The sequence below is a fragment of the Tetrao urogallus genome (genome assembly GCF_951394365.1).
Source record: "Tetrao urogallus genome assembly, chromosome: 3".
NCBI lineage: Eukaryota > Metazoa > Chordata > Aves > Galliformes > Phasianidae > Tetrao > Tetrao urogallus.
The window spans coordinates 58,620,221-58,636,819 of NC_136815.1; the positions used below are offsets into that span (position 1 = coordinate 58,620,221).

The window sequence follows — 16,599 nt, forward strand, 5'->3', positions numbered from 1 at the left end:
TGCAGGATCCTAAGTTACATGGGTGGGTTACCAAAGTCCAACTGTCGCACTGTGTATGTTCACTGCTTGTGTCTGAAGAAAAACTAACAACTTCATAGTACGAACGTTAGGAATAGCATCCAACTACTTTGAGATACTACTTCTCCTTAGACCCCATTGAAACACAGCAAACTAAAGACTAGCAGACTTGAACAGCAGGGAGAGATTCTTACAGGTATTGCTACCTAATGATTTCTTAGATATATTTCTGAGAAGAATGAAAAGCCATCTGAGGAGGAAAAAATAATCCCAAATTCTTTTAGTAAGTCAGTCTGAGAACAAGAATAATTGCGCTCATCAGAAACCACATTTGAGATAACAGACAATTCTTCGAAACACGATGGACAGACCAACCTCAGTTGCACAAGATTTGATGATTCTTCCATGGCCAAGGCTGTTTGCACAGTCATAGGATAAATAATTAGGAACTGGAAAGAAAGAAAAGACCAAGACCCCTCTTTCCCCCCCACTCCTCTACATTACAAATACTTGCATACTCTGCCCCCAAACTATTTTCTTTTCTTTTCTTTTCTTTTCTTTTCTTTTCTTTTCTTTTCTTTTCTTTTCTTTTCTTTTCTTTTCTTTTCTTTTCTTTTCTTTTCTTTTCTTTTCTTTTCTTTTCTTTTCTTTTCTTTTCTTTTCTTTTCTTTTCTTTTCTTTTCTTTTTTCTTCAGAAAACACAGGAAGTGCTTGAGAAGTTTTGTTTAGATAGATGAAACAAACCCTAACCCTTCTACCTTAATCCAGTGTCTTCACTGCTCTTCATTCATTACATCCAGTTCAAAAAAGTTCTAGGGCAACTGTATGTATGGATGACACTAGCTATTATACCACAAATTCCTGCTCTTGAATTGTAGGTAGACTGTAAACCACTGCTTTCACATTAATGCCCAATCACTTTAAATTGATTGTTCCTGGTACCTTAAACACTGAAAAGGGAGTCTATACAAATTGTGTTTTATTATGCTACTTAAAAGGAAAATGACTTATTTCCAATTTATTCTGATCTCCCCAGTGAACATCTTTTAATATTTTTATGTGGAAAAAAAAAAAAAAAAAAAACAACAAAAAATCCCAAACCCAAACTTTCCCAACTCTTCCCTACTTGTTTCCCTCCAAGGAAGCAGAGTTTTCGGACACAGCTGTCAAGCAAGCCCTCTAATGTTGAAATGATTGACAAATAATGACCAAAAAAAAAAAAAAAAAAAAAAAAAAAAAAAAAAAGAAGGAGGTAAACCAGTCAGATTTCACAAGAGACTGGAAGAACAGTTTTCTTCCTTCTCTTCCTTCACTTTTCTCAGTGAATTTAACTAAGAACGCCTAATCTCTTTAGTTATGAAAGTATTTAAGAAGTCCTATTAATTAAATTGTATACAACTCATCCACATAATTTCAGTAATGAAGTCATGCAATTGAAGTATTAAAAAAAAAAAAACTTACCCAAAGGCAGAGAGGAATACACAGTCATCATGTAAAATATTTGCTACTCTTTCAAATGTTCTGTAATTGTCAGAGTCCTTTTGCTCAAAGTACCCAATGATATTTCTTCTGCTGCGCTGTAAAGACAAAGATTACACTGTAAGTTATCTCAAATTATTAAGAACTGTCAATACTCCACAAGGATATTAAATATGGAGATGCTGTTTATTTACTCAACAGTTAACCAACAAGTATGCAAAACACTTCTTTCCAAATGATGCACATTAATACAAAGACTAAAAGATTTTAATCTTCAGAAACATCACTATGAGTATTTTCATAATGAAATATTATCATTTTGTCACATACAAGATTATTTCCAGATGATTAAAATTAAAATAAGTAATTTGGTAGTGGTGTTACCATAATAAGATTAATGCAGTTGAAGGAGGGATTATATTGGAATAATTTGTAAAACTGGAGTTAATGTTATTAGTTCTAGTTCAAAATTATCACTCAATATTTTTGAATGGAAAAACCCCCAAGAAGTAGAAGTGTTCTTCAAGTACGTTATCTTTCACACGCTTATACTTACAAGGAAGGAACCTGAAAAACTTACATCAACAGTATTAATTTCTTCCAAATCCTGGACCTCCCGAATAGGATTGCTCTTCTGCTGCCTGATATAATCTGCTATTGCTGTCACAGACCTCTGGCCCCTGTATTCTCTCTTCATCATCATTCCATTCCGGAAGAGCTTCAGCGTTGGGTATTTGCTTATCCTGTATCTCTGAGCTATATCCGCTACAAAATCAATTCAGAAAAAAGTGTACCAATACAGAAGAACACTAAGCACGGTATGTTACACATCCATACATGCACACAGAAGTGGAGCCAGCAGTCACACGTCATTAAAGAACAAACTGAAAAAAATCAAATCACTACAAGAGAGAATGCTTAGCAGCTAAGCCCAGTTCTTAATGCTTTGCCTCACTGCAAAATACTGCAAAATATTCCAAAGTTCAATCTATCAATTTTGACTGAGAAAAGATTTCAGCAGTTTCCTAGATATCCTATCAGAGCTATTAAGGCACTAACTGTAGTCAAAATTGAGGCAATGAGATTTTTATTTCCAAAATTCATACTGATTTCTTGAGAAAAGACTAATTACCTACCAACGTATTCACTATGAAGTGTCAGATCAATATTTTTTCCTGCTTTCCAAACCTAGTACTTTTTAGTTACAGTATGCAAGAGTAGCCTCCAAGAAGGCAGGAGAGAGAGCAGTGAGGTGCTGGAACAATCAGCCCAGAGAGGTTGTGGATGCCTCATCCCTGGAGGTGTTTAAGGCCAGGTTGGATGGGGCTCTGGGCAATCTGATCCAGTACCTGATCTAGCAGTGGCTACCCTATCTGCAGCAAGGGGATTGGAACCTGATGATCAAGCCATTCTATGATACCCTGATAAGCACAGCCATGGAGGCATCACTTTGTATTTGCTCATCAGAAGAAAAACAACGTAGGCAAGTCAGGCATCGCATCTGCTGCCTCTCTCTTGTTCATAGAAGGACCTTTGGTCTGACTGTGTGGCAGTTTATCATAATTTGACCAGGGTTTGATAAAAGACAAGGAGCCCTACGTACCAACGTTACACATCCAAGCCTCTCATAAAGCTACTGAGATTCAAGACTTCTTACGCTACAAAACTCCACATCCAGAGAACACCAGACTACCCATTTCTTCGCTCCACAACATGAACTTTTTCTTTCAGACACTTCCATTGTCAGATGATGATGCATGCCTTGCAGAATCCCCACCTTAGGAGGTCTTGAAAGTTACCCAAAACAGACCTTTCAGTCCATAAGGCTGTGAATCTTCATCAGGGAAAGAAGTTGCATAAAGAAACTGACAGTACAGGAATGCCCACTGCCAACACTGAATTTGAACATTGCTTCGTAATGCACGATCTTTATAAATTACAGTGAGATTCCGTGAATACTGGTATTTGAACTAACACAGAGAGATGATAGCTCTACACAAGGAAGTATTTGAAAGCCACCCTTTCACAGAATATAAAATGCAAGTACATGAAAAACTATTTGAATTCATTCACAAGTCAAACAGAGTAAATCTTAAATGTTTCATTAAACTCTGGCATTTGATACAAGCAGAGTTAGCACAAGACGACCAACTACAACATTACACTCCCTTAAAATTGGAAATACACAATGCAAATACGTGGAGTATTGTTTGAATTCATTCATAGATCACATTAGTTATAGTAAACCCCTAAATTAAATTTTAAAATACTTCCAGACATTCTTACTGACTGTTTTCTGATGGAAGAAAAAAAAAAAAGTGCTTGAAAGAGCTAGATGGGGCTAATCTCCTTAAAGAAAACCAAACCGAACTTGTTTTGCATTGCCAGCCATTTCTAGCTCAGTGTCACATATTCCTCCACTCAAAGAAATGATGAAATCTGCGTTGGTGGGGGCAAGTCAGACTTTTCACAAAGCACTTCACTATTACCTAAGCTACAGCTTCACACACAAATGCAGCCTATGGCTTCCTTCTCAGATGGCTTCAGAGTTCATTACTCCAGGTTAAGATCACAGTACACCATTCAAAGAATTGAGCTAGAACATGAGATCACATCACTAAGAATCCATAGGTCTATTCCTAAATTAAAATTAAAAGTGGAATGAACATACTAAAACCCAGCATGAAGACATGCAATTAAATTAGACTCCTACTGATGACGTAGATTAGAAGCTCCTTCTTACAAAAGGATCACTTACAACAATCTGAGTATGATCCCAAGGTTTTTCTCCTCTCTATTAAACTTCACTTACAGTTTCTTTGCTTGCCACTCTTTCACGAATGTGGCACTACATTCACCTTAATGATGTATTATGAAATACTTCACAACAGTTCTTCCCTCTTAAACCACTCCTCTCACGACTTGCGCACAATCATAAGACCTGGCAATATTCATATGAAACAGAGCCAGAAAAGACCCCAAGGGGCCACCTAAATTTGGCATCCTAATCTGATACTACAATACTGGTAACCTAAACAGGTACAGGAAAAGCAGTCGATGTTCTACATCAAACTCAGTTACTAAGAAGCTGAGAAACAGCAAATTCACACACCTTCTGCTGCAAAGGAGCATTCACAACAGCCTTGCCTACTCCTAGCGGAGCCTCATCAGTAGGTATCCCATCACCTTCTCTTACAGTCTAACAAAATGGCTTTCCTGAGGAGAGCCATCAAGAGCCTCCCAAACTACTACCACTTTTGTTTATTTTACCCCAAAACAGCTTTCAGACAGATTACTTCTTTCCTAGCTGAAATAGCAGCACAACAAAATCTGTATATTTGTTTACAGTTTCATTTAACTTCGTCCCTTCTTCATTTATGAACCTCAAAGCTTATCACACTGAGTTACTTTGCTTAACAAAAACACAGTAGCAATAGAAGTAATTCTTACTTGATTTTTTTAAGACTGACATTAGCACACCTTATAGATCCAGCAGTTCACTAACATGTTTCAAAAGAAGAGGAGTTCCCTATGGAGTCTGCCTAGTAAAACACTTCTCAACATTCCACTCATAAGAAGTTTTCTGTTTTGAAGTACAAAGAATTGATTCAAACTAGTTTTGTTCTTCGGGGTCTTTTGGTTTTTTTTTTTTTTTTTTTTTTTTTTTTTTTTTTGTTTCTTTGTTTTTAATCTTTCAAGCCAGAAACCACTTTGTGTAAAAGGAAATAACGGTATGGTATATATTTTAATTCATAAGAATTCTGGACCAGAAATCCTAATTTTCAATTCACAGAAACTATTCACAGTTCTCCAGAAACATGAGTCCCTCTGTACTGCAATATTCACTTATTTACAGGAGAAGAGAAACACAGTAATTCTGTGGTATGAAGTGGGTTTCTAACATTGCTGCTTAACACAAAGAAAAAAACAAAAAAAGCACAACCACCTAAAGGTCAACAAAAAACCCCAACAAAGTAAAACCTTCCCAGTAACACACATACAGAAAGATTTCTTATGATATTCTAAGGAAAGTCACTTCCTAGGTATTACATGCTTAGAATAAAGGTATAATTTCTCTAGCATAAGTCTTACTAATTTCAACACACCAAAACCACTGAAGATTTTAACAGCAAAAAATGAAGTGGAACTTAGATACTTATGAGCTGTAGAAAGATAAGGTCTTGAAAATAAAGAACTTGCCTTAACAGATTTACCTTTAATGTATGTTCCACACTGGTTTAATGAGCAAAAATAGCCTAAAGACTTAAAGTACACATTTGAATTATGACCATCTCCCAGAATACTGATAAATTAAACCTCTCTTATGTGTTAATATTTAGAATTTTTTTTTTTTTTTTAATCACATTGTCGCCAACTATCGCTTCTCAGAAAAACATCTCTGTATTGCTTATAAGAGCAGACAGAATGCTGGCTTTGTCATTAAGCATCAAACGTTTGGCAGTGCATCAATAATTCTCTTTAATTTGCTTTGCCCTCAGAAGCTGGTGTGAGCTGCTGGGACCTGCGGAGTGCTTCAATAATAGTGCATTAAATGGAAAGTATCTATGCCTAGCTGACCATTTGAAAGCTATTTCTGAGCGTCCTGAAATCAGCTATTTGGGTTCCCTGCAGAGCATTGGTTTCAAAAAGAAACAGATTATTTGTAATGCAAATAATCCACCATCTCTAGATCATCATCTTAATGGCCAGCTACTAATGAAATCTGCAGGCATAAACACCCTGAAAATATTAGCACGTACCTTTTAGTGTTGCTAAAATACAGAAATAAAGCTAAAACAGGAGGAAACAAAACAAAACAAGATAATAATCTAAACTCCAACATTTAGTAAAGTAGTATAGGTGGTTCAGTGTGGATAAGTATAGTAAAAACTATTGCATACATTAAAATCATAGAGTTAAAATACTTCACTGTTAGGATATAACCAATAACTGTGTGCCATGAGATGTCCCATTGCTTACAACTGGCAAATAAACACTGAAAACCAGGAACAACATATAGGGCCTTACTATTTTAACTCAGAAAGGCAGTGCTACTTGGAGAAAAAGACTCATCTTCATGATAGAATTTTGTTTTTAATTTGCACAACTTACAGTTCGTGCAGCAGAAGACATGTTCATCCATTCATTAAATTAGGAACAAAAAGACTACAGAGAATCACAATCTTCCAGTACTAAAAAGAGAGATCATAACTCTTGGTTGCCTTATAACTATCTTTAACTATCTAGCCCACTACACTTATCGTAGGGGAGGATTTAATCCCAGATGCATTTATGGTTCCCACGGTCATGAACTGGTCCTACAGATCTTTGAGATGGGACAAAATCTCACTGGCTGCTCCCAACAGTTTGAAAAGTCAGCTTCAGCTACAAGTTGATACTGTTTACTTACTTAAATGTATTTTTATGCTTGAGATTGCACAAATTAGGAGTTCTGTTTTGTTGGGTGTCTACACCAACATACACAAAATGGAACACAAATTGCTGCTAATGGAAGATGCTCAACTGAAGTTACTGGCTTTTACATTTGCAAGATAGCAAAGATACTTCAAGAGAAAAATCCCCTCTAGTACCAAAACAACTAGATCACCAAAATGAGAGAAGAAAAAAGTAAATGCAATCAGTTACTTCTCACAGAGATGCAACTTTTTTTTCCATGTTCTTTCTCTCTTCAGTACTTGAAACAGAGCACTGAAACACAACAGTCAGGCCAGCGGTAAATCCCAAAGACATGTTACAAACTAACAGAAATTCATCAGCTTTCCAAGTATGATTGTTCCTGCAGACTAACAACTTTGTAAAGACTAAATATTATAGTTAGGGTCAAATCTTTGTTGGGATTCGAGGCCAACTGGCAACTTTCACTACACTCTTGGATTCCTAAACTTCCATAATAAACTACTGGGCAAACGTTGCTCTTCCAGAAGTACAGAATAGCAAAGCAAATCTTGCACTAGGAAAATCACCACAATAATCTCAGTGCTACCCATCTGTTTGTCAGTAGGTAACAGATGTTCCTTACATTTTACTTATCATGAGATTAACAAGAAACATTTGGGATTAATATGATAATAAAATAAGTATCTTTTTCATGTATTTAGGGGAACATACCAAAATAAACAAATATTTCTTCATGTATACAAACAGCAAAGGAGAACAGCTCTGAAACTACCAAGTATGCAAAAAGCAGCTTGCAGTTCACTACAACTCTTAGAGAAAACAGCTGAGCAAAACACATGCTGACCATCACTCCTTTTTCTTGGCTGTTTTGCACCAGTGCTTCTTGATCCCTGGCCACTTTGCTTTGTAATTACGTTCCCTTTTTCTCCCAATAAACAAGAAAGGCTGAACTGATAAAAACTGCACATCTATGGAGAAAAAGAAAATGCAACACTGGAAATTGCCCTGACAAATTTTGAAGAGGTTCTGTGACACATACAAGCAACAGCCTCTGGACTAAATGATGGAGCAGGTCCAACCACACCTTAGACTGCTTTCTATTGGCAGGATACCACAGAAAAACTAAATTGAGATTTACTTACAATGCTGATCACAGTCCACTCTAGCAAACACTACTTGATTCTTATCTGGGTATTCTTCCTTAATTACATTAGAAGCCTCCTCAAAAATAGGATGCAACATTTGGCTGAAGCGGCACCTGTGGAAAAAAATGCAAGGTTACAATTTCAAAATATTAACTTTAAAAAATTTAATTGTAGATTAAGGAAATATTTGAATAATTCAGGTGGAAAAAAAATATTCTAGAAGAATACACAATTCAAGACATGTTCCCATGCTTTATCAATTTAAGAAACAACAGTAATCAACTAAGTCTTTAAGAAATATACTCTGATATTCAGAAAGTTTGCTCATCATTCTTTTCCTATCCAAACAAGAAGCTTTTCCAATCTGACAAGAAGCTTTAAAGATCTAATAAAAGATTGGCACTGCTGACATTTGAGTATTCACCTATGATCACTTTCAAGAAATATCAGAGAAAGAACTATACAACTTCTGCTGTTAACCATGTAAGTAATGCTCATTATATTATTGCTCAAATTTGGTGGAAGTTACATCTGATTTAAACAGACTGCTATTAGATTACTATGACAAAAGAATTTCATGGGATCCTTGTAGCCATGCCAGATTTTGATGAAAATCTACTTCTGTGCATGAAAAAGGCTGTAGATGTTCATAAATGAGGCCTCAGACATTTTGGTGGTTTTGAGGAGGTTAAGGTGAAACCAGTGCACCAGTCCTTCATTAATATGTCAGTAAAAGAACTTCATCTGTTCTTCCAAACACACAGCAGATCTTTAACTTGAAGTCAAAACAGCAGTACGGAAGTCATCAGGACAAGACCTCAAGGAACACCTCGAAGCAGACCTGCAATAAAGCAGCTTGCTCTGAAGGCTGGCGCATGGCAGCAAACATTCCAACTACAGAGGAAGGTTTTCCTCTCAAAATACAAGCAGGGCTGAAGCTCATCTCCCAAGACAGACCGGACTCTGGCCACAGCAACCGTACACCACAGTTATTTAGCATGTATACGTTACATATGGCTTCTTTGTCCCTCATTTTCCTCCACCATTACAACAGTACATCCACACTTGTCCTCATTCAATTCACGTTATATCATAGGCTGACAGTACACAACATTAGGAGTCTAATCCTGAATGTCTCTATATAACAATCCTAATTAAGGCTCTCATATTTCAAATTTACAGCCCACTATAATGGCAATCAACTTGCAAGCTTAGACAACTACAATAGCAGAGACTGCAGCAGGGGCTGTGTTAACAGAGACCTAAACCAGGACTTTCGTTGTATTTCTATACCAAGTTTTAAAATACTATCTTCCCTAGATCACAGGAAGCATCAGAACACTAATTTTTAACTTTCTGTAGATTGCCTTCAGCAAACAGAAAAACACCCTTTCAATGGCAACAAATGCTACACTTCAGTATTAGAACTACTCTCAAAAATTCTACTGGTTTCATTGTTCCTCATGTCAGTAGAATTTGAAGAGGTGCAAACAAACTGAAAACAAAAATTGTCTATAAAATTACAGAGACATATGCAAAGGTTACTAAACAAATTAAATTTGGTATAATATCTATCATTAAGCAAAGATTAAATGAAAACTTCTTCACCGAAATGTCCATTTTATAACAGAAAGCAAGTATTATTTTTTTCAAAATCACTTTCAAAATCAATTTAAATGAGCTGTTAGTAGAATGAATGATCAGTAAAGGCAAACTGTAACTTTATCTTGCATTTGTGCACTTGCTATTTCTAGACCATACAGACCTACACATACATGGAATGTGAAAGAGGTGAAAAGAATCAGAACTTTAATCTGCTTGATGACCTTTGATTCTGACAGTCAACATTTTGTGCTCACAAAGCAGAACAGCAAGTGGAATATTTAAAGTACAATATTACCTTGGTTTATATATTTGTTTAAGTTACAAAGCTATATACACCCAAATTCAATTTAAACAAGGAACAGAGATTTATTTCTCTGACCTCATTTTCAATATTAATTTGCATATTAAATTTTATTTCCCTTGAATACTTTACTCATTTGCTTACTGTTAAAAGGTTCTTTTAGAAATACTAATGCTTGAACAAAACATTTAACGTTACTTTTAACGCTATCAAAAAACGAAGTATGGGCACTTAAATTCATTCTAACAATGATTTTATAGGCAAGTTAAAAACCAATCAAACAGTTCCCTCTAAGTTTGTCTTTCACAGTGACTGACCTCACATTCTTCCCTTTTCTACTTGCTCAAGTTTCACAGAATCGCAGGGGTCAGAAAGACCTTAAGAGATCATCAATTCCAGCCCCCCGCTGAAGCAAGTTCCCTACAAAAGGCCACACAGGTATGGGTCCAGATAGGTCTTGAATATCTCTGTGGAATGAGATTACAGGCCCTTTATCATCTCTGTGGTTCTCTCCTGGATTCCTTTTAGGAAATCCCTACCATTTTTGAACTGAGGAGCCCACAGCTGGACACAGTAGTCTAAATGTAGCCTTACCATGCCAGAGCAGAGGAGGAGGATCACCTCGCTCAACCTGCTGGCCACATTCCTTTTAATGCACCTCAGGATACCATTGGCCTTCTTGGCCACAAGTGCACACTGCTAGTGCGGCCAACCTGCAGTTCACCAGGACCCCCAGGTCCTCTCTGCAGAGCTGCTCTCCAGCAGGTAATCCCCTAACCTGTACTGATGCACGCAGTTATTCCTCCCCAGGTACAGGACTCCACTCTTGCTCTTGTTAAACTTAACCAGGTTTATCTCTGCCCAATAATCCAGTCTGTCCAGGTGCCAATGAATGGCAGCACAGCCTTCCGATGTGTCAGCCACTCCCCCCAGCTCTGTATCATCAGCAAGCTTGCTGAGGGTGGGCTCTATCTGTTCATCCAAGTCACTGATGGAGACATTGAACAAGAACAGACCACCCTCAATTCCCTAGTTTTCCACCTGGAAGGCTTTCCATTAGAGATCAATTTGACTTCTTCGAATGTAATGACATGCTTTTTGTTTACCAGTACACATGTAGGGGATCAACAGGGAGGAAAGTTAAAAATAAAAAAGGAATATTTTGAACAAACTTATGCTAAAAATCAAAAACTTTAATGAAACCTGTCTTGCTACGAGTTAAAAAAAAAAAACACAAAAACAAAAAAAAAAACCAACAGCAATAGACCAAGTTATTCCGTACTACCACAGAACCTTTTATTCTCTAACGAAGGTCCTGAATGAAATGAGAACAGTAGAAGGGGAAATAATCAAGACAAACACGTGTGCACACACACACACTACAAGACAAATAAAAACTAGCAGGAAAGATCTAGTTTGAAAGTAACGTACCAGTATATCTTTAATTAGAATATAATTGCTAAAAATAACAGTTTTCTAAAGGAACAAGTTTAAACATAGCAGAAAGAAAAAAAAAAAAAAAAAAATTTATAACTTACCAATCAGCATAAAAATTAACTAAAGCAACATCTGCATTGTCTGGGAAGGCAAGAAGAAAAGAACCCAATGTCACATTGTGAGGCAAAGTTCTTGGCATTTTAATCTAAGATTACAAAAAACATGCATAAAAAATATAAAAGCTAGAATTTCTAGATTGCTGAGCTCACAGTCTGCTGGAAAAATACTAGGATAAATCTTAGCTGAAATATAATCTATAGCAAGTGGGAATGTGATGAAGGAGGCCTATAGTCAAGCATTTTTTGGATATATTACACATTAAATATGACAATTCTTAAAGCATAAGATACAAAATAAGTAACATATCAGACAAAATTCTGAACTTACAATGAAGATACTGAAATCCAGAAGCTGTACTCCAGTATCCCTCTTAAACATTATATATTTGCTAGTGCTCAAATAGTTAAAAAGCTGAAGTGTTAGCTGTTCAGGTTAGAAGAACGACAACATGTGGGCTGACTGTGCAACTTGCTCCACATCTGTCTTATTTGTTAAGATACTGGCTACAAGGGCAAAACGTAGCAGAGAAACCTTCAAATTCCCCCTCTAACGAGCTAAGGAAAACACTTGAAAAAATGTAATACTACAGTGATAAGGCAGTGAAATAATGCTGCATTCAATATTTTAAAGTAAAAAAGATTTCAAAATCTGAAAGACACATGCACTTAAAACCTCCTGCTTAGCAATAAACTGTGATCTCTGCACAACAGAATAACCATGCTGTAAACTGATTTTTATTAGTAGTAATGGACTAGATATTGAAGAAAAAATGTACCAAATATTTGAATCATATGGCAGCAGTCACATAGCTCATAGAATGGTTCTACATTTTTCAGCATACAAAAAGGTATTTACAAACAGTTTTTGTCTAGTCATACATTTACTACACAAAGCAATCCTTCCGTCGAAGGCAAATTAAAACCAAATAGCTCCTTTGAACACTTCTCATTAAAAAGGATATTTTTATGAATGTATTTGCAACAACACAGGGTTTTTCTTGTTCCCCCTCTCTCCCTTATCCCCCTCCACAAACACAATTAGATACCAACAAATGGCCAAATGGCATCCTTTTCAGACAAGATACATCTGTTTACTTTAAGGCACTTTAAGTATTTTAAATACTAATTTGTGTCTCTTTTCTATGAGCCATTAGAAATCAAGACAACATTTAACCTGAGAAAAAGAACAGCTGAACAAGCAAGGCATTTAATATGACCCACTACCATGCGTTTCAGTTGCTGCTATTTTTTGGGAGCTCTTAAAACACTCTTCTGAAAGGCTTTGGCTATTTATAATTGAAAGTTCTCATCTGCAAACAAGACACTTGGTATTTTTCTTAGACACTTCAAATTGTCATTTAAATTACACTGAAGTAATCTGTTAAGCAATACGTTAACTTAGCTGTCTGCACTAAAACCTCTATGCAGATTACAATTCATATTCTCAGAGCGAGGGTGTACATATTCATGTAATAACATTGCAAGATTCTCACAGATAAGTGACTGTATACAAAGTAGTCTGTACACTGTGCAAAGCGAAAAAAAAAAAGAAGAAGATTCAAAGTACTCACTTAAAATGTCATCTATATTTCCGCTATCTAGACTTGTTATTTCACTTCTTGTTGGATTAAAAAGCCAAGACACCTACAAGAGAAACCAAACCAATCACGTATGTAGATATTTCAACAGCAAAGCAGTAACATTTCAAAAGCTAGAGAGGAACAAACAGTGAAGTAACTACAAATCAATCCAAGCACACCAGATGATAGCATTTGTCACAAATGCAAAAATGAACATTGTTTACAGATATAACATTCTTGCATTCTTGCACAGTTAAAACAAAACTGGTCATCTCTTCATATAAGGCTTTATGTTGGTAGAAATTTATGTTGGCAGAAATATTACTGATGATATTCGTACCTTTTAGAAAAACTTCTATTCTTAAATGTGTTCTGAAGAGAGAAACAAAACCAGCATTTTAGACACTCACCAACCCTGCACATTCCTAAAGAGTGTAGGCCCATCCATTTCACCCAGTGACAAAATAATTTCTGATGCTACTTACAGGACTTGTCTGGCTAAAAGGTGTCACAATAGGTAATACTTGCAAACGCATCCATTTTTATTGCTTTTTAAGAAAATACAAGGTTGCAGTTAGTTTAATTAGATAGCTCTAATATCTACATGTAAACATATCTCCTGCATCTCATCACTGCCTCTGTATCAGCACATAATTGGCACAAACTTAGCAGACCTGGTAAGAACTGAAGAAACCACATCAGCCGTATCATTCAATCTCAAAGAAATACATTGCTCTTAATGCACCTACCCTAACAGCACAGTTTTATGAAAGGGCAAGCTCCCACATTCGCTGCAGTAAGCATAGTTCTTTTACCTCAAAATGCAATGGAGGAAAGTACTAATGTGTGAATTGTAATATGCTTGTACTTTGGAAGATGTAACTGTACAAGTCTCCGATCACAACATAAACTCTTGATCTGGGATGCTGACATTTCCTACCCAAGCAAGCCAGTCAGAAAGTCAGCCCCTCTTAACTAGGGCCAGAGCGTGGACTAAATGCTCTACTGAGACATCTTTCAACCTATTTTCTCCAAAGAGCCTACAATCTTTCAGTTGAAAGGGATGATAGGAAAGGGAAAGGAAGGTTTTCAGTAAAGAACTGACAGAAATGCACACAGGTCAAGAGGTCATGCAGGAAACAGAAAATCAAACCAACACAGAATATCCTGAAGGGTCCCACAAGAATCATCGTGTCCAACTCCTGGCTCCACACAGCACTACCCAACCCATTCAAACTCTACATCTGAGAGCAGAGTCCAAATGCTCCTAGAACTTTGGCACTTGAGGCCATGCTTGCTGCCCTCTGGTGAAGTCTTTTCCTAATCAGCAATCCAACCAGAGCAGGTAACCAGAGAGCAGAGCTCAGCACTGCCCCTCTGCTCTCCTCATGAGGAGCTGTGGGCTGCCATGAGGCCTCCCTCAGTGTCCTCAAGGCCTTAGGTGTAGTTCTTGTAGCTGCAAAGAAACTCTGCTTCTAACCACAGAGGCCTGAGGGCTGCTTTTACTAAAGACATTGGGACAGGGGGAATAAAATAAAGCTGGGAACAGTATTCAAATCCCAGTGTGTGGAGAAGCTGGAGCACCATAATACGAGGATCTCAGCATTTCCAGATGAGCCTGAGACCTCTCCTAAAGCAATGCCATGGCAGTGGCTGACCACCTAAGAGTGTGATGGATTGAGGAAACGACTACAAGCAGTGAGCCCCCAGGGCATGCTTGTCTTTGACACCCTTTGCACTTCATCAAGAGACTAATTCAATGCCAAACATCAAGTCTTTCAGCATTTGTTGCAAATGCATATCATATATGGACTTCCCAAAAACATTAAACATAGTGGATGTCTGCTTCCATTACAATCAGTTTTGAAAATGATGGGAATCTTTTGCAGTGAAATGCTGTCAATAAGTCTGAAACTATCAACGGAAGCAGCACATAAGTGAGGTTTCCAGCAACGATTTTCAATTCCTTTGGATTTGTGCATCACTAAACACTTCTTGGTGAAGACACTGGTCTCCTCGTATTTCCCATATAGAGATTGCTGGGTTGTACAGAGTCTGTCATACACTAAAGGTTGACAGCTCAATAGCTGCTGTAAAGCAGAATGTCCATCACTGCTTTTCACTTGCTATCTAGACATTATTGTACAAATCTAAGATTCTAGAGGACCTTGCACAGCCCTCCTGTGGCACCTGAAGTCTACCAGAAGCAAAAGTCCAACTGCTGGCTTCTAGATGATGGTATAGAATAAAAAATTATGATTGAATTCACAGAGGAAACTACCAGCAGAAGGACACTGTCTGCCATAAAGAATCCGAGTAAGCAAACTGTGGGATGCACAGGTTGTGGCAGCTCAGTATGGGGGAAGCACCTTTGAAAAGCTTTGTAGCTGACTGCAGTCTAATCAGCTAGAAGAGAAGACTCTGCCTTCAGTCCTTGCAGAGGAGACAGCCACCATCAGTACAGGCACCTTGCTATCACCCCTGGCTCGTGAGAAGGATAACAAAAAACCTGTGCTTTGCTTTGTGGAGGTGCAGATAGGAGTACTTACATTTTTGGCAATTGGTCAGTTAAGCCTGAGTGAGTTAGCATACTTTTTTTTTTTCGGTACATGTTACATTGCATTAGATGTGTAACTGAAGCAGCAGTAATGACAAAACAATAGTCCAGCTGTTATTATTAATGCAACAAATACTATTACTGAAAATTGCTTTTACCGGCTGTCATCTGATCCAACCACAAGTGACTGCAAAATCATTAATGTACATTCCAGGGCTTCAGCTGCCCTGCAAGTTCTCAGAATCCTCTGGCTGTACGTTCGAAGATCACAGGGCTACCCTACCTGTACTGCTTACAATCTCCAACAATGCTTGTTTACTAAGAAAGACCACACAACCCTCTAGAAACTTCAAATGTCGTATTTTCTTAACATAACCAAACCAGTTAGATATCAATTTCTTAAACTACGTGACTTTTTCTAACACAAATTTACATCAGCAGCAGCATTAAACCCATCTAATTGGTTGAACTAAGCATAAATTAAACATAACATAGATAAGCACACCATTTGCAATCAGGAAACTGGTTGTGTTATTCAGCAGATGTACTTTAATGGATTAGGAACTGTAGCTTAATTTGTAGACTGCTACAATATGCCTCAACTTGCAATGTAAATATTTAACGGCAATATCAAACTGTAGGACTTCCTAGCAAATAAAATCCCCTACTAAACTTTATGCTACATACAGAAAAAGTACATTAAAACTAACACTTCTTTACAGAACAAATAAGGTTTCTGAATACTTTATTAACACTTATTTGCAGAAAAAGCTGGCGTAAGCTACAGGTACTGAAAAACAAATACCTCAGACGTCTTCATATACTGAAGGTAAGAATGAAGTTAAGCTGTAGATCCCACTGCCCCTCCAAATTAAACAGAAGTGGAAAACTATTGAGACTGAAAACTTATTTCCCCAAAAGCTACATAAATCTCCAGGTA

General features: G+C 37.1%; 1 protein-coding gene across 1 annotated transcript in view; it reads right to left on the reverse strand.

The window, feature by feature from the left end:
- The window catches only part of ERP44 (endoplasmic reticulum protein 44), a gene marked incomplete at its 3' end in the record, with an annotated part of 46,547 nt that overhangs the window by 13,051 nt on the left and 16,897 nt on the right, over positions 1 to 16,599 (reverse strand). Inside the window, exons 2-6 of the mRNA XM_079533586.1 lie at positions 13,094 to 13,166; positions 11,505 to 11,544; positions 8,058 to 8,173; positions 2,078 to 2,262; positions 1,480 to 1,595 (exon numbers count right to left, since the gene is read on the reverse strand). Coding sequence (XP_079389712.1) covers positions 1,480 to 1,595; positions 2,078 to 2,262; positions 8,058 to 8,173; positions 11,505 to 11,544; positions 13,094 to 13,166 — 530 coding nt within the window. The remainder of the gene's footprint in view (positions 1 to 1,479; positions 1,596 to 2,077; positions 2,263 to 8,057; positions 8,174 to 11,504; positions 11,545 to 13,093; positions 13,167 to 16,599) is intronic.